At 44.6% G+C, this 18461-nt stretch overlaps 4 protein-coding genes across 5 annotated transcripts; 2 read left to right on the top strand and 2 right to left on the bottom strand.

The window, feature by feature from the left end:
• Window positions 1227–4408, bottom strand: LOC8055186 (probable monogalactosyldiacylglycerol synthase 2, chloroplastic). The gene is made up of 8 exons (XM_002444737.2): window positions 3918–4408; window positions 3529–3701; window positions 3171–3332; window positions 2923–3064; window positions 2590–2814; window positions 2344–2406; window positions 2137–2211; window positions 1227–1856 (listed from the first exon to the last, which is right to left on the bottom strand). The coding sequence occupies exons 1-8, from the start codon at window positions 4254–4256 to the stop codon at window positions 1596–1598; spliced, it is 1440 nt and encodes a 479-aa protein (XP_002444782.1). The 5' UTR covers window positions 4257–4408; the 3' UTR covers window positions 1227–1595.
• Window positions 5512–9483, top strand: LOC8055185 (sulfofructose kinase). Of its 2 annotated transcripts, XM_002445866.2 has the most exons (11): window positions 5512–5907; window positions 6009–6176; window positions 6280–6354; window positions 6458–6510; window positions 6638–6788; window positions 7021–7131; window positions 7559–7685; window positions 7822–7922; window positions 8212–8350; window positions 8738–8790; window positions 8987–9483. In XM_002445866.2, exons 1-11 carry the CDS (start codon window positions 5551–5553, stop codon window positions 9062–9064), a joined length of 1413 nt encoding a protein of 470 aa, XP_002445911.2. In that variant the 5' UTR covers window positions 5512–5550; the 3' UTR covers window positions 9065–9483. The 2 variants fall into 2 exon arrangements, with proteins under 2 accessions (XP_002445911.2, XP_021320175.1); XM_021464500.1 differs by lacking the exons at window positions 8738–8790; window positions 8987–9483 and having other exon boundaries at window positions 7822–7970; window positions 8212–8343.
• On the top strand, window positions 10948–12503 carry LOC8064036 (60S ribosomal protein L31). The gene is made up of 2 exons (XM_002445865.2): window positions 10948–11109; window positions 11985–12503. The coding sequence occupies exons 1-2, from the start codon at window positions 11021–11023 to the stop codon at window positions 12262–12264; spliced, it is 369 nt and encodes a 122-aa protein (XP_002445910.1). The 5' UTR covers window positions 10948–11020; the 3' UTR covers window positions 12265–12503.
• Window positions 13008–18053, bottom strand: LOC8064035. The gene is made up of 8 exons (XM_002444736.2): window positions 17762–18053; window positions 15435–16234; window positions 15050–15344; window positions 14665–14871; window positions 14397–14570; window positions 14021–14209; window positions 13801–13914; window positions 13008–13708 (listed from the first exon to the last, which is right to left on the bottom strand). The coding sequence occupies exons 2-8, from the start codon at window positions 16199–16201 to the stop codon at window positions 13367–13369; spliced, it is 2088 nt and encodes a 695-aa protein (XP_002444781.1). The 5' UTR covers window positions 16202–16234; window positions 17762–18053; the 3' UTR covers window positions 13008–13366.

Genomic DNA, 18461 nt, shown 5'->3' with positions numbered 1-18461 from the left:
TCAAACGGCCCAAGTGGCAAAACTAGCCCACTACAAGCCCGTGCATGACTCAGCTTGGCTTTGCTTGGCTCATGTGTGCATTTGGCACGTCCTTCATATCTCTCAACTTCACAAAGGTGCTCGCACAAATCACCTATTTGAATTGAGTCAATATTTAGTCAAAATCACATCAATGATTAAAATGTTGATACACCTAGCATTTAATTCAGGCCTTAGGATTTTTTTAAGTGAATTAAAATGGGCCAAACCCAATAAAAATCCAACGTTTTCTAAATGGCTTCACATGAAACTTTCAACAAAATCTAACTCCTTGAAATTCACCCCCTTCGTTGCAAAGTTAACCAACCTTGAAATGTCTTAAAACTTATTGATGTTTAGTATTCTTGGAGAGAGAAAACGTTATGGTCGTTTTTATTGATTGGTTAATTTAGATAACAGGGGACATGATTTTTTTGAACCTTAACGAGATTATTTTTCACAAATGCTGATCCAAATCTCTTTTGTAGGTTCTATTCAAGGGGACTCGTTAGCTTTGATTTTGGGCTCATGCAATAGCATAAAGATCAACAAGCGGTGAGGCTCTTTGCTTCCTATGGATGGCCTTCAAGGTTTAGAATTTGGTTTTAGCTTGAACTTGTTTAAAACTTCTTTGGTTGACTTATGGTGTTAAGTTGTAATAAGTTGTTCAATCCCTCTTTGATGTCTATCAGTTATCTAAAAAAAAGTGCATGCATCTTCTTTACTTCCATGGAAAGTAGAAAGCAACCAGAAAATCAAACTCCAGGATCCGAATATCAAGCTTGATAATTGGTAGAAATATAACATTCTTAATCACAAATATGTAACTTCTTTCCAAATAATATTCAGGGCTTGTTTGGCACAGCTCAACTTTACTAGTAAAGCTGTTTTTTTAGAAAATAGCTTCATGAGTGACTTTCTAGATGAAGTTGAGCTGTTTTGGAGAAAGTGTTTGGTAAAATAGCTTCACCAACTACTTCATGCATTGTTAAGAGAGAGAAATGAGGGAGAAGCTGCAATAAGCTACTTTTTTCTAGCTTCATTCAACTTATGTCTTTGTGAGAGGAGGGGAAAAACAGCTTCACTCATGAAGCTGTTTTGGAAATAAGTGTTTGGCAAAAAAAAAACAGCTCATGAAGCTGTTGTGAGCTTTACCAAACAGGCCCTCAGTAGCGAGAAATACATTGCACATCCCCATCACCAAATACTGCGTACATAACAAGAACCGATATAAAGGATCAAGTTAGCTATATAGCTAGTTGATAGTTCTTTATCGGACTTACACAGAGATCAATTATGTATCACTATAGGCCACATGCGCCCTCTAGGAATTTCTATCCTACGATACCAAACCCTTAAGTCAGCAGATTACAAGGTTCAGGGCAGCTAGCTCAATAACTTCAATCCTTATATATTGAGCTGACATATATGAACATAACTGAGAGCTACTCCAAGCTAGGCTAAGGAATGCCAATATCATGCATGTATATACAGATTCTTCAGTAGGCTAGGCATAAGTTTCAAGGCATAATACCCAGTATATGGCAGAATATGTAACTGTAAGAGTATCCTTGAATTCATATATGGTAAGGAAACGATGAGGTCAACGAGTAGGGGATCCGGGTAACCGCAGCTGGCTGTTGCTGGAGCTTGTGGATGTCCTTTACGATGTGGAACACGGCTTCGGGTTGTGCTAGCTTCAGCGCGTTACGTGAGTATCTCTTGAGCTCATCCTCATCTGTGCTGAACCAGCGGACAACCTGTCTTGCAGCCTCCCTTGGGTCCTTCGAGAACACACCGGCACCGTTGTCCACGACATAAGGCACGTTTCCAACTTCCTGCATAATAAGAGCGAAAGCTATTGATTTGCAATGCTTATACAATGATGGAAAGAACCAATTTACAAACAGTTCAGGGTGAGGTAAGGTATAAGAAAAACCAATAAAATACAGAAACAGTCACTCTCAAGTGGCATATATACTTGTAGAACTAGTCAGCCCACCTAACTTAAGAGTAATTTCAGCAAACCAAATTAGTGATGCTGCCACTTGATGGAGTAGTAGAGGAAGGCTGAAAATTCTACGATATATATACTGAAATGCAGACAGAGACACTGACCTGTCCAGGGATGAAGTCGTTCAGGATAATAGGAAGTCCTCTTATAAGTGCCTCTGCAATTGTACCAGGACCAGCCTGCAAATGCCAGAAAAACATGCATCATTCAGTCAGTGCAAAATAGTAGCACTGCAAACACACGCAAATAGTACTCCTAAATAAACAGTCATCAGATCAGATGACTCGGAGCGTCACAAGCCAAGGACAAACTTTTGTGATGATGCAGTCGCAGGCGGCCATCCACTTCTCCATCTGTGTTTCGAACCCTCTGATCTGATACATGAAGACAAAATAAGCTTGAGACTTCAGGCAACCACAACCAGCAGTTCCAATTTCCAAACCGTAAATATGCAGAGGTATATATATCCATCTGAAATGCGCATCTGAAGATTCTGAACATGGCATCGTCATGCTCCAGATACGGCATATTCAGTCATTCTCATGCATGGTACCTACCTTGACAGGGACCTTCCATCTGAGGGACTGCAGGGTGGATCGCAGCGCCTGGTTCCTGCCGCATATGACAACGACCTGCCCCACCCGGCGCCGTCTCCGGTGGTCGTAGAGCTCCTCGCCGAGGGCCCTCGCGGTCTCTTCCACCGGACCCATCCCCTCGCCGCCTCCCATCAGTAGAACAGCCGGCAGCTGAGGATCCAGTCCAAGCTCTTTCCTCACCTCATCCTGTGAAGTGTGAACCATGCCAGCCAGCAGAGAGAGGTAAGGTAAGCCGCCGGCCGCCGGCGTTCCAGGCAAGCAAGGCAATGCAGATCGATCGATCAGAATTCGGACCTTGTCGAGCACGGCGCGGCAGAAGGAGGGCCGGATGGGAAGCCCGAAGACGCGGACCTGGGACGGGCCGAGGCCCCGGAGCAGGGCCCTGTTCGCCACCTCGGTGGATGGGCAATAGCACCTTGTCACGCCGTGGTGGAACCTGAACCAAACCCAGTATTGATCGATGTCGATGGTATTCATGTCAGCAAGACAAGCAGTCAAGCACTGCACATGATTAGTGGTTAGCAATTAGCATGCATATATACCATGTCGGGTGGCAGGTGTTGAGGTCGGTGATGACGGTGACGAAGGGCACCTTGGGGTGTAGGCTCTGCCACTTGAGCACCCACAGCGGGATGTGCTGCATCAGCGGGTGCACGCTGATGATGATGTCCGGCTCGTACTTCATGATCCCAGCCACCACCTCGCTGCATCCAGCGTCGATATTCAGAACATGTGTGTGTATATACAGCTCAACAATCAAGGATGTATTAAACCAATGAGAAAATGAAACTAAACAAGAAGATCAGCAGATGTAGCAAAAGGAACAAATGATGCTCAAAGTTAATATGATCAGGCAATGCACGATTGCATGCAATGCTGTGGCTGTGGAATCGAGCGTACTTGGCGTAGTAGTAGGCAAGCGCGGCGAGGTACATGCCGTGCACCCATCGCGGGGAGGTGCCGTGGAACGCCACCTTCCAGAGCCTCACATGTCGGATCATGAACTTGTACGACCGCTCCATGTCGTTCAGCGGCCACCCGCCGTACTCCTTCCCCAAATCCGTCACGAACACCTGCCGCCAAGCAATTCAATCACCAAACTAATGTATCGACTTCACATTCCATCCATCCAATCCAGTGTTTGTTTTGTTAGGGGGAAAAACCGCAAAAATGTTCGCTGAAGAATTTGGAGCTCGATCGTCGATCGATTTCTTCTTCTCGAAGAAAGAATTCAAAAGAGTTCACAAGGACTATCCAGGAGCATTGGGCTGGCAGAGACGACGACGAACCTTGTAGGTGTCGCCGAACTCGATGCGGAAGGCATCGCGGAGGGCCTCAGCCGACGCGCGGTGGCCGCCGCCGGTGTCGCTCATCAGGATCAGCACGTTCCTCGCCGCCTGCTTCTGCTTATTGCCGCCGCCGGCAGCGGAGACGCGGGCGGGCTCCTCGGAGAGCGCGGCGGACAGGCCGTCCCCGGGTAAGCCACCGCCACCGCCCCCGGCTGTGCCGTCGTAGAAGGCGCAGCGGAGGGGCTGGTACAGCTGGCGCCCGCCGCCGCCGAGCACGCCGCCCAGCACGGCGTCGCGTATGGAGGTGGAGCGCCGGGGAGTGGCCACCGAGATCACCATGGCGGCGCCGACGCGCGTGGGTTGCGGGGCCGTCTTAGTTCTACGAGCTCGTCGTCGACGGAGCCTCGCAGTTGCACACACGCGCGTCGAGAAGGTGGCGAGGCGTGGGAAGCAGAGGGGAGACAGAGAGCCAGGGGAGATGCTGCTGAGATGGATTTACTTCTTTCACTTTGGTACCTCATCATCTTGCTTATTATTTCTTTCTGGCGAACGGTCCTGGAATCAAAAGCGTAATATTCCCTCGGAGATACTGGAATTATCCTCCAAGGCTATGGCATAACGTGACTTCAGAAATATTTGTTATTTCCATTTCACAAGCATGAAAATGTTATTTCGTAACGAAACACCACGCTTTGTTTCTTCTCATTTTGAATGAGGAATGATACTGCTTTGTGCTTCACAAGCACAAGTAAAAAAAATATTTATAGTAATGAGACATGGTGTTTTATTTCTCATTTTGAATGAGAAAATCCCTTCACGATAGGATGAAATTTTGTGTTGCTAGCCTAACCGGTACATACACTTAAATCCCACTTTGGAACGCAGAGGTGAGCAAACACAACAATATGGTAGAAATGCATGTGCAAACCTGAAGAATTGTGTAAGATTATGTGTTTGGGTGGGTAGAAACAAACTAAAAAAATTAAAGAAATCTTAAAGAACAAATTCATGTTACTTCTTTATTCAAACAGAAATTTCCTTCAGGACATGATACCTTAAGAACAATTTTTCTGTAAATTATGTGTGTGGGTGCAAGAACAAACTAAAAAAAATCTATAGGAATTTTAAGAACAAACCTTTGTTTAAGAACAAAAACACAAGAATATGCTATCCTACCCTAATAAGATACCAATCGAGAACTTGATTAGGTATGGACTGCAGCCATTATCATCATCATTATTCTATTGTTTGTCATTTTCCTTGTGCATATGAAATCAGAGCGAAAATAATTTTTTCCTTTAGTTTTCATGTGACATATTCTTATCAACCAAAGGCTGCTAAAAGAAATAAATTCTTTAGAAATTGAAATATATAGTTATCTTGTGTCTCTCATTCATTCCAAAGGGGGTCTATGCACTTGAGCATCGATGTCAGAAAGGAGGCCTACTCTGGTATGGGCCTACTTTGGGATCGGCCCAGCCACGTGGGCGGGTGGGCGGGCGATCTGTTTGCTTCCTTCCGCAATCCAGCCCACTTTCTTTTTTTTTTCTTTTTGGCTGACAGCGGCCACCGCCCATCATCGTCCTCTCATCGGTGATCGGCTCATCGCTCACCTCCAATCGACCTTGCCTAAATGCATATTGCATCGCATTGGATTTGGTTTGGTTTTGGATGGAGGCAGTTCGTTTTGGCGGGTAGTGTTGCAGTGGCAGGCGAGCGCACAGCCGTTGGAGCAGCACAGAGGTGGTGGATCGGAGAGTATCGATCCCATCCGCCTTGCCGGAGTTGGCAAGAAGGCCGGCAGCAACAGCAAGAAAGAGGAGGGGAGATGGTGCTCTGCGCCCAGCAGCTGCAGCTGCCCACCGCTCCTCTCCACACTCTCCGTCAAGCGGGCAGGAGCGTTATTCCGCTTCCTCGTCCGCATCGCCGCAGCCGCCGTACCATCGCCGCCATGGCCTCCGCCTCCTCCGGCACCCCCAGCCCCGTCGTGGTACGGTGTTGATTCCCTTTCCTTCCCATAAGGCTATAGGTTCCGTCTCGGTCTCAGCCCCTCATCCTCTCCCGTTTGCAATGTACTATGCGCTGCTGCAGCTCGGGTGCGGCGGCATCTCCATCGACTACCTGGCCACGGTGGCGTCCTTCCCCAACCCCGACGATAAGATCCGCAGCCTCGCCCTCAAGATGCAGGGGGGCGGCAACACTGGCAACGCGCTCACCGCAGCTGCGCGCCTCGGCCTCCGTCCCAGGATCATTTCCAAGGTCCATTCTTGATCCCCCTCCCTTCCCTTGAACTGGATGCAGCTAGTCAACGCATGACCTTGCTCTAATGCATACAAGAATCCATCCATCCCGTCCGGATCAGGTAGCCAACGATGCTCAAGGAAGAAGCATCCTCAACGAGCTCCAATCTGATGGCGTCGACACATCTTACATCCTGGTGCGAATTGCTATCCCTGAAGGATTCAGTGGCAAACTGCCAATCACTCCGGTGCTAATATCACTGTCCTCAAGAATGCAATGTATCCATCGTTTTTTTTCAGGTGTCAGAGAACGGGAATTCACCCTTCACCTACATAATAGTTGATGAGCAGACGTGAGTTCATTTGACACGCTCCCTCTCTTGTGAACGTCCTCTACATTTTATCCTGGAATAGGGATGGTCTTTTAGCCCAACTAGTATCTTGCTGAATTGTATTCGAACATGTCCTTTTGACTTCCAGGAAAACTCGTACATGTATACACACTCCTGGTTCTCCGCCCATGGTACCAGAAGAGCTCACAGAGGCAAACCTGTCATCCGCTTTAGACGGCGTGGACATCGTCTACTTTGATGTACGATTGCATGACACTGCTTTACTTGTTGCAGAAGAGGTAATTTCTTCCATGCACAATCCCTCTTAGTGCACAAGAACCAAACAAAACAAAATATAGCTTATAAATCATAGATATGGTTCGGAATAGGAAAATTGCTTTTGTTTTCTCCATGTCGTCAGCCTGCAACTTCTGTTGCATTAATGTCACATGTAAGCCTTTATATGGTTAGTTTTCTCCTTTCCGCACTGCTACTGAGACTGACCTGTGTTTATGGAACAATCCAGTGCAGGCAAGTCAAAGAAAAATCCCTATTTTAATTGATGCTGAAAGAAAGAGGGAAGGGCTGGACGAGCTTCTTAATTTTGCATCTTATGTTGTATGCACCGCAAAGTTTCCTCAGGTAAGCTGTTGGATTGCAGAAGACCTTAAGTGCATAATCCTGCTCAAGACATGCCCAGTTTACTGTTGTCAAGTTTTACTATAAAAACATTGTTTTTACCAGCTTCTCCTAGTAGCAATGAAAACCAGTTACATTTCCTCTGGCTGAGGCAAGAATTTTTTTTATATACTTCTCATGGTGTATGGCCTGCTGTCATATTCTTTGTGATGCAAAAGTGTTCTAGCTTTGCTTTACTGTAGTCTAGCTTAGTGTGGTAACTTATAGTTGGATTAGCATAATCAAGTCAGGTGGTTGGCAACAAAATTTCTTGTGCTGGATATTTTGGACTTTTGGAACACTAAAGGCTTTGGCAAATGTTTAGCACTTCCAGTTCTCTGGTTCTTTTTTATTAGTGATTACATTTTTTCCTCCTGATCTAAATTTGTAGGCTTGGACAGGAGCCTCATCAATACCTGCTGCTTTAGTATCCATGCTTTCAAGGTTACCAAACATCAAATTTGTTATTGTAACTCTGGGGGAGAAAGGTTGCTTAATGCTTGAGAGAAGCACGACAGGTTCGTTTACCATAGCCGTGTGTTAATGTTAGCTAAGTATTTTAGATAAGGCATGTATACAGAGGATTATGTATTCTATTGGCAAAGGATTCAGTGGTATTTTTTTCTTTTGTTTTGGAAATAAAACATGTTGCAGATGCTTCTGAGGCAGGGGAAATAGATGCAGAGGCTTTATTTGAATCACTAGAGAAGAAAGTTGACCAGAGTTCTACTATTCCAAAATGCATTGCTTCCAAGGTATGATGCCTTATAATGCACATGGGCTGGGTGTATTTCCACACATAGGTATATTCTTCTATCATCTTGGACTATATGTACAAATATAATCACAGTGTAGGAGCTGCAGTACACTTTTTGGTTTGAAAATTAAAATTGAAATATGGGGCAGCACACACGTCAAAATCTCTGCTTCTAGACTAGCACATTTATGGAGTATATCAGTGGCAATCTGTACATGACTCATTATGCTCCCACTTTTGAATAGTATTTTTCTAATCCATTTCTTTATTTTTCTGTCTGTTTTCAGTCAAATTTGAGAATAAGCACGGATGGAGTAGGGTCGATAAGTGGTAGGTTACTTCTAGGTACAGCTGAAGTTATACCACCTGGCGAACTCGTAGATACAACTGGTGCAGGAGATGCATTCATTGGAGCAGTTCTATATGGTCAGTGTGCGATGTTTCCTTTTCAATGACACATATGACTGCAAAAATTGGTTCTTCTGTTTATTGCTTCTATTTTGTTGGTGAAGCTAGTCAACTTCCTTTTCTGAAATCAGATGTGTCAAGCAAAGCAATTAATTTCCTGTGTTATGTCGATGTAATGATCGGTATCAAGTTGTTGAAGTTCTGGTTACATAATGCTCTTTTCATTAACCTGTAACTACTGAGGACTAAAATACCAAAACAAATACAGTACGTGACCTGCTTGCATCTGATTGTTGTTTATTTGTGGTCTCAACCAGAAGCACTTTGTTTAGTTACAAATTTGATTACTGAGTCAGTTTTGAAATCTTTACTATGTGGACTAATTGTTTTGTTCTTTTGGACTAGGTTTATGCACTGGCATGCCACCAGAGAGGATGCTGCCTTTTGCTGCACAAGTGGTAAGGCACTTTTCATTAATGTACTCTCTGTTGATCAAACTAGTTAAAGAAGGAAGTTGCCACTAGTAATTGCGCATTGCAATGCATGGTTGCTGCTTACTTTGTGCTTGTTGACACTCAAATTTGATGCCCCTGGTGATGTGATCGTGTCTGAACAATTCTCTTTTAAATCAAAGTGTTTGTGTGAAATATGCAGGCTGGTTGCGGTTGCAGAGGTCTGGGGGCTCGAAGCAGCCTTCCCCATGTCACAGATCCGCGCCTGGCTGGCTATTGATCTGAAGTCAGCAGGACTGCATCCTGTTTGACCACCTGCCTGCACCCCGTCCAATGTTCTGAATATGCCAATAGGATCGGATACGATAAAATTCATAGCTGATAAGGGCACTCACAATGCAAAACTCTATCACATAGTCCAAGACAATTAGTTACATATTATTTATAGTATTTTGCTGATGTGGCAACATATTTATTGAAGAAAGAGGTAGGAAAAATAAGAGTCCACTAGACTCTAAGTCCACATTATTCGAGATAATAAATAACTTTAAACTCTATGATAGAGTCTGCATTGTGAGTGCCCTAAGAAAGCAGATTGCAGCAGTAGCTATTAGCAGCACATCAAGACTGTTAAAAGCCCCTAAAAACCAGAGGTTTATTTCCTTTGTTTACCCATATATTATTATTTTGCGACGATTATGCAACTATGTTGTTCCGGAGCACTGATTTGATTTATGATCATATATATACTGGCCATTTGGTGGTTAGGATCTTAGTGTGAACTGTGGAGCCATCTGATACAGCCAAACAAAACTTTCAACTATATTAAATTCGAAACTAAATCACTGTAGAAGTTATGGCAACTCAGGCTGGACCAAAACAGCAAGCGGAAAGTCTCCTCGGATGGGTTTCACCGCCGGGTAAAAGGAAGTGTGTAAGGAGTGGATTTTCCTCTCTAACTCCTCTCTTTCCATCCAGCCTTAGTGGCCCCTCTCTGATAAGGTTTGAAATCAAAACGAAAAAAAAAAGACAAATCTGGTCCGATGGCTCTTCTCCACTAACCACAAGGATATCGGTACTCTATATTTCATCTTCGGTGCCATTGCAGGAGTGATGGGCACATGCTTCTCCTGTTAGTGATGGGCACATGCTTCTCCTGTTTAGTTTATCACAAAAACCAAAAACTTTTCTCAAGATTCAGGGAGTGTTTGGAACTGCTCCACAAACTCTGCTCCATTAACTCCACCGTGGAGCAGCTCCACGAAAAACTAAGTTTGTGGAGTATCTTTTTAGGTGCTCTCACAACTCCACACTTTTTTCTCGAATATGCGTGGAGCTGAAACCGTTTGGCTAAAAAACATAGAGCGGAGCATTCTCAAACACCCCCTCACTGTCACATCGAATCTTGCGGCATATGCATTGAGTATTAAATATAGACGAAAACAAAAACTAATTCCACAGTTTGCCTGTAAATCATGAGATGAATCCTTTGAACCTAGTTAGTCTATAATTAGATAATATTTGTTAAATAAAAACGAAAATACTACAATACCGAAATCTAAAAATTTTTCCGAACTAAAAAAGGCCTATAGCATAGATGCTAGAGTAGTTCGGAAGCTACTTCACATTTTCCTAACTTTGATGTATGCCATGTAATGTACTGTCCAAGAGTCGGCATCAACTACATCAGAATAGCTCTCCATCGGTTCCAAAGATGATTTCTGCATCAATATGCTTTTGGAGTATTTTATTTTATCATTCTTAGTGTGGTTGTTTATATTCTTGAACATGGACGCTACTCAGAGTGAATTGCTAGCGAGTACATAAATCTAAACTTTCAGCTCATTTTCAGTTCCAGGTACAGTACTTCCTCTGCTCCAAATTATAAACCCTTTTTAAAAACTATATATATCTAGATTATAGTAAATGTTATATATGAAAAAACCAGAACGACTTCTAATTGGAATGGAGGGGGTATAAAATAAACTTTACCAGAACATGTAGGAGTACTGGCGATGGCAAGCGGCCTGCCACAACAGCCCACGCGCCACAATATTTCACCCGGCCCGCTCGGCCCGAGCAATGGGCCGGAACACCAGCCAGCCCACGTAGCCACGTCGTTCTGCGTGCAGCTCCTATAAAAGGCAACCCACGTATCCGGTAGGGTTTTCCTCTCGCGCCGCCGCGGAACACCACCCAGTCGAATCCCCCCACCCGCACCCGGAGCAGAGGAGAGATGGCGGACAGGAAGGGAGGAGCGGCAAGGAAGGAGGAGGTGGTCACCAGGGAGTACACCATCAACCTCCACAAGCGCCTCCACGGCTGGTACCTCTCCTCCCTCTCGCCTTCTTGCTGATGCGCGCTGTACACAGTACACTGTTCTCGCTGCGAGATCCGGCTAGCTCGCGAGTTTTCCGTTTCGCTGCTGATAGTATTTAGGCGCGGTAGCAGATGGTGCTTTACTATTTGATACCAGTAGACAAGATCTCCCTGTTCCGCAACCCCTGATGCGGCTCAACTAGTGTATGTTCTATGTGGCCAGTTATATTCTCTTCGTACTTTGCATATGAGCACGAGGAGATGAAACAATTCGATGACCTTGCCTTCTTGTGCTTTGTGATTTTTGTAGTGGCACTCGTTTGGTTTTTTCTTCATTTTATTTGTTAATTACTTGAAAGGTAAATGTAATAGGCATCTAGCGCCGCCCTTTATTTCCATTTGGAAGTGCAAAATGTGCTACCAGTTAGCAATTGCTGAACCTATCTTAAGAAGATATAGCCTTTATATGCTCAGTTTAACATTCTTATCAGGTAAAATTCTAGTGCTGTTGTTTGCATTTACAAAACCAAAACCTATAAACCATCAAGGTTTAGAAGCCTCATAACTCATGAGATGGTGCACATTCATTGATTTTGGTTGGCTTTGTCTGTGTTTACACGAGTAGACTCAAATAATTAAGCATGAATAGAAAGTTGGCCGCTTTGATTGCACGTTCCGTGCTTGTTTGTCTAGAATCAAAATAATCTAGATCCAATGTGTTCGTAAATTGTTCCAATTCATTTCAGTTGCTGAATGGCTATACAAGTGTCTTCTGTTATCTGAATGGCCTCTTATCTCTGCTTAATGTTGTACTGTTATTGGAACTGAAGCTTACTGAATGCCATGATCCCACCTTACCAACATTTTCTTATGTTTGACAGCACATTCAAGAAGAAGGCACCCAATGCCGTCAAGGAGATCAGGAAGTTTGCACAGAAGGCTATGGGCACCACCGACGTCAGGATTGACGTGAAGCTCAACAAGCACATCTGGAGCAGTGGAATCAGGAGCGTGCCACGGAGGGTTCGTGTGAGGATTGCCCGCAAGAGGAACGACGAGGAGGATGCCAAGGAGGAACTCTACTCCCTTGTCACGGTGGCTGAGATCCCTGCTGAGGGCTTGAAAGGGCTGGGAACCAAGGTCATTGATGAAGCTGATTAAGCTATCACATCTTAAGCATCTTTAGAGAGTTTTTAGTTTGTATTTGCAACAGCAAACCTTTTGTATCCAAAGAAGTTTTGTGCTCTGGTACTGTGATCGACATCACAAAGTTGTCTATTTCCTCAATCGAATTACATGGCTAGTTCTTTTGTTTGTGCTGCATCCATTTCTACACTATCGTCCTCTGAAGTAGCTGCTCACAGGACAAAGTTTGGAAATCTCCATTTGTGGTTTTTACATTCGCAGTTGTGTTCCTTGGATATATGTAAATCGTATGGTTTAGCAACTTCGCCCTTTGATGGCTTGGAATCCCATTTCTATGACAGGGTGAATTCTCTTTTTAGCTGAAACATATAGGCTTGACTAAATTTGAGACCTTTTGTTCACTAGTATTTGTGATGGCAATGTTAATTGATCAGCCATCACAATCATGGTGGCAGCTGATTTGTGATGGGAATGCTAATTGATCAGCCATCACAATCATGGTGGCCGCTGGCTGCAAATGTTGTGGGGTTTTGGCTGGGGGAGAAGACACGTGCAGTGAACTAGATCAGATCATGTATGATCAGACGCCAAGCGGCACATCAAGTTGCATTGAACTTGGATCGGCACAATCCAATGTAGCATCTGCAGATGGGGCATCACCGTCGGCGGCCGCCGTCCGACTGTGACTGGTTTCCGTTGGCACGTCACCATACACTGATATGTTATGTTAAGAATAGTGGAGACAGCTCAAAGGTAAGTGTCTCAAGTGCACATCAAATTGTTAGGTGAGGAGAATGTCATATCATTATACAATTGTTGCTCAATATTGCATAAGTATCTTTGCCGACACCCTACAGGCCTACACAACAGTGGCCTGGTAAACATACTTTCATTTCACAAACTTGCACCGTCCATAGTGTTATTCGTATGTATCTGAGTTGCTGACTTGCCACTATACTACAAAAGAGCTAACATATATAAGATTGTGGGAATGTACTGTACAAGAAAGTGGCGCATTTTTAGTGTAGAGATTGCCGAAGGGCCTACGCAAATAGGGCCTTCTTTTGGTCTCATGGGGCAGCTGTAGAAGAGATTTTAGGTTTTACAGGTTCATCCATCACCGTTGCTCCAGCCATACTTCTCTTAGGAGCGTGTATCTTGTATTCTCCATGGAAACTCCTCTCTGAGAACTGAAATGTGTGAAACCATTTGATGGCGAAGGTGGAGCGCTCCTGTCGATTAGGGATGCAAGCGGAGAATCCAGGTCATCAAGGTCATCGTCACTGGTATACCCTCTCCTCTGCACCATTGAAGCTTTCCTGTCCAGCTTTGCGCCAACTCCTATGTCTGCCACTTTCTCTGCCGCATCCAACGTTGAAGGTGCTCGGTACACTATAGGAGCAGCTATGCATGGAAACACATTGATCACGTCTTTGTTGGTGTGACGCTCCAGCAAGCTCTGCATAGCATAAGTATATATCGATGCATTTGAGCGATATTGTCAGCAAGATAATATGTAAGGCTGGAGTATGAAATGAGAGTGGAACAAACCTCAGAATTCAGCTCTTCTAAGACCGTGCTTGGAACCGCATCAGGGCAAAACTCATCTGGGGTGAAGTTGCACAGGATTCTTGTCACTAATTGAAGGCCAATTGAAGGGCAGACCTAAGAAAGACATCAAAAGGTTAACCATGGTGGCATCGATGGTTACACTTACATAACAAGACGAAACAGTATGATAATTTGCCATTTGCTATGCACAAACACCGACCTCTTTCCTGATAGATTTTTCAAGAAGCATGTCCTTTGGGAGCATCAGGAGATCACTTAATTCATTAAGCAGTTGAAACGATTTTGTTTCAGCTCTCCCTCTTCTTTCATCTTCAACATCTCCTATTTCATCAGAATCATCATCATCTATGCCAAGCTTATCTGTCAGCCATCTGGACCAGTTTCCAATCTGCATAGTCATTTTATTTCATAAAATAAATTCGTTGTTTGAGGTGAGGTGTATAGCAAGATCCAACCACGTTTGTATCTAGTTTTGTTCCATAGAAAGCTACATCCTGACAAACAACTACATAACAATTACAACAATAAAAGGAACTGGTAGTAATGCACAAAAAGTGAGCGAATCAGGCACGTACAGAGTTCTTCAGCTGCGCGCCTGACCCAAAGCTTAGATCACCAGCTGGAATCGGTAGGACTTTTGGGTCAACAATTGGGTCAGATATAGGGTCTGTTGGTATCTCACTTGCTGATTCACGAAGGATGGCATTAAACATGGCAACATCCAAACGGGCTACACATTGCTCCATCACCTAATAATGAAGAACTCGTGAGGTTCAGAAATACATTTGCAGTAACCAAAAAAAATTGCTTATTCTTTGAAATTAATGATGTTAGAAAAAATACCAGTTTTGCTAATACTGGCAAACAGCCACACTCATGTCCACCAGCACGAAGGGGGCACATTCTGTTGAATGCATCATGAAACGCAGCCTTCCACAGGTTAACAGAAAAGGTGCCCTGCTGCTGATCACCCAAAGCAGGACCTAACACTCTACCAGCCTTTGGAGTTGATGCGCCTTCCGTCCGTTTTTGCATGTGAGGAGTTAGTGCCTGGAAGAGAAACATCCTTAAGAAAACTGACAACATGAAGAATCAGAACATATTTAGAGGACGTGTAGGCCATAAGAGGCAGTGACTTTTTTTTTTAGAAAAACACTGGACTAGGACAGGATGTTCCCAGCCTCATGAAAGTGTCAGTCAGAATGTATTGTATAAGACAGACATTTACCTGCCACCATACTGTCTCAACAATGCGAGAAAATATCCAAGATTCGATCTTGTCTAGTGCAGCCAAAAGTGTACTTGTTTCCTGCCAATCATCTGGCATCTGCATTGCAGCAAGTTTGGTTTGCATGCCATTGAAATTGTTTCTCCACAGCATTGTCATAGATTTCCCATCAAGTTTTTTGGCACCACCATTCATGTTCATAGTCGTCATGGATGGAGTAAATTGATGTGAGATGCCAAAAGTTTGTACAATTATCTCCCTGAGGACAACTGTGTTGGACAGCCAGAATGTCAGCCTATAACAAGAGTAGTTTGTTAGTTAGAGGATTTTTTTGGGTAATGTTATGCTGGAGCTAAAATTCAGATTAAGCATAACTAAGTTATACCTCGAAGCATCATTGCTACTGGATTTTGCAACAAGAACAAGACCAGAAGCAATGCTTTTTGCTACCGAAGCTCTCTTATCTTCAGACCAAAACTTGGATGCATGGATATATAGCCTAGAAAGACGCCGAGCTGGGGTGTGCAACTTATGTGCTGAACTTCCATGCTCGGGGACTACAGAGTACAGGGAAACTTCAAGAGCAGCAACTTCACGAAGTTCCTGTTCCAACTTGTCAATTTTCAACACTAATTCCCCATTGCCTTGACCTACAACTGATTTTCCATGATCAACTACCTTGTCTTCAATATCAGGAATTTCGTCATCAGTACCAGTACTCTGATCACAGTGTGGAGCTTCATCTAACACATCGATCTCCTTGGCCTCCTCGGTGCCTTTATCATCAACAGTTCCAGCATCACTGATTATATCATCTGTTTCCTCAGACAATTCTGACGGAGGGCGGGAAGGAATTCTTGTAATGTCTGGTTTTCTAACTTCAACAGCCTTAGCAGGACTAACTGTTTTCTTTTGTTTCTGAGACTTGTTCTGTACACTGTTTAATCCTTTATGTTGCAGCTTAGTTTGAGCTTGACGGCTGGCACTGCTTTTGGTTGTTCGGGGGCTATTATTGTCTTTTGTCTCCTTTTTACTGAGCTTCCTTGGAACCCGAGACTCACCTTGTGAAGAAAAGGAATCTCTAGTAGGTACATAATCTGATCCAATTCCCTTCTTCTCATCCCTTCCCTCCCCATTATCTCTTGCGCCCATTTCGGGTACTTCAAATTGTTAGAAACTTGATGCCTGCAGAAATAACAAGCACAGATGGTTAAATTGTTCTAACAACTTTTGCAAACTGATCAGGCTTACAAAAGCAAGCATGTTCAAATAAATATAACGCTGATGACACTTGGATTAGAATTAAGAAGAAACAGGAGATCCAGAAAAAGTGCTCATGCTAAAAGGAGAAACCTTCATCATTAAAGAAAATTGTGGCCAACCAAGGAGAATCAAGTGGTTTTTTTATTAAGAAGAAAATAGGCACCCAAATTCGAGTTGAAGAGGACTCAAACCTGGGTGGTTGGGTGCATGACCACACCTCCAACCCAACCAGTTAAGATGATTGACGATGGATACACTAAGAAGTGAGATGCACACCATAAAAACGTGGTTATTTTGTGAAGTATGAAGATAACCTATCGATCAGGCTCACTCTCACTTCCATAAGATTGAACTCTTGGAACCTTTAACTATAGGATGTGAAATTGAAATCAAGGCTGCCTGAGGACACAACTGGTAAAAATTTTATTGGAATCCTATCTATGTTAGGTACTTGATCAAGATTGAGCTGCACTTTGGTGATCCAAGCAGCTATACAAAATTAAGTTCTAGCTAATGAACGGCAAGATCACCGAATTCAAAAGCTTATCTTAAACCTGACTACCAATCAAAATTGCCACAAGATGGTTACCTTAGAGAGATACGATAAAGTGATTAATTCCCACCCAAATCGGAAAGCGCACCACCAAACTACACTCTATTGGGGTAAAGACAGTAGCAGCATCATGGAAAAGTTGTCAAACATGCATCCGAAGCCACAGCCACTCGCGAACCAAAACCTTTTTTTCCCGCACCATGACACAAATGAAGAAACAATAACAGCTGCCGGAAATCACCAATCACAACCCAAAGGGGTAGGCTGGCCCAGGGCCTCCCATAGCTGCAAGGAACAGGCAATTCAATACTCCGAGTACACGAGCAGCTTAAAAGTAGGAGAACATTCCTTCATAAATGCGCACGGAGCAGCATCGCCAATCCAACCAAACCGCCGCCACGAAATTCTATGGCCGCAACCACCTTGCCGGTCGTACGAGAGCGGATCCGGAGAAGGGAATAGGAGCAAGGGCAAGGCAACCAGGAAGCACCGACGCACCTCGGCTAGGTGCCGGGATTCAGAAATGCGGATTGCGGACTAGCGCCCGTCAGGAGTGACCGTGTCCCCACGCGCTCGATCCATCGCAAGGGGGGAAAACACCTCAGGAGACAAGCAGATCATCAATGCTGCTGTCGCGGAACACACAAAGGTCCCCAACTCAGGTGGAACGGCAGAGCTGCCGGCAGAACCCCTCCCCGAAATCGACAACCAAAGCAAACGGAAAACTTCTAATAAACAAGTTCAAATCCAGCGGTAGTCACTCAGTAACCGCGGCCTAGCAGAGATCCAGCGGAGGCTTCCGTTGCCGCGGGGACAGGGCTCCTCCACACATAAGACGGGAGAGCGGAACCGCTGAGGGGAGCAGTGGGGGAGAGAAGCGAAGAGCAGGGCCTCACCGTCTCCGCGTCGACCGGCTAGGCGCAATCACCACCAGCAGCAGACACCAAGTCGCCCAACCGCCGCGTGATCCAATGCGGAAGCGAGGACGAGCGAGCAGCAGGCCGCCGGCGGGGGAGGCGACGCCGACGCCCGCCGGCCGGCGTGCTTCGGTTCTCGGCTGTGCCTTGGCTGGGTCTGCCCGTGCGGCGTGCGGAGGGAGGGAGATCGTGGTGGGCGGAGTGGGCGAGCGGGCGGTTGCTCTGCTCTGCTCTCTGCTCTGCTTAAATCCAGCGTCAGGGAGGCGAGTGTGTTCTGTGTGTACTCCGTTTTTTTTTTCCTTTTTTTTTTTCGGCTCGGGACTTGGCCGGGTCAGGTCACCGCGTGGTGAGGGAGCCCGGCCGGCAAGTGGCCAAGTGGACCCTCTTGTCTGTCTCGTTGCCCTCTTCGCCGTCCGAATTTGATTTTATTATGTGCAATTTTTTATGATGTTAATTAAGTATCATTAGATTATTCATCAATTATATTTTCAAAGTAATTACTTATTTGATGTGAAAACTCTTTATAATTCTCTCTGCAATTGTAGTTAAATTTAAAATATTTTAACTCTCTAAAATTCTTAAAATGACTTATAATTTGGAATGGAGAGAGTAATATTTAACGTGCGGTGCACGCTCATCTCCTCTTGCTTTGTGGCTTTGTTCATGTCCTTTTCCTTTT

The sequence above is a fragment of the Sorghum bicolor genome, chromosome 7, assembly GCF_000003195.3.
Source record: "Sorghum bicolor cultivar BTx623 chromosome 7, Sorghum_bicolor_NCBIv3, whole genome shotgun sequence".
NCBI lineage: Eukaryota > Viridiplantae > Streptophyta > Magnoliopsida > Poales > Poaceae > Sorghum > Sorghum bicolor.
The sequence above is the reverse complement of the archived record's forward strand: the minus strand, read 5'-3'. Positions and strand labels throughout refer to the sequence as shown.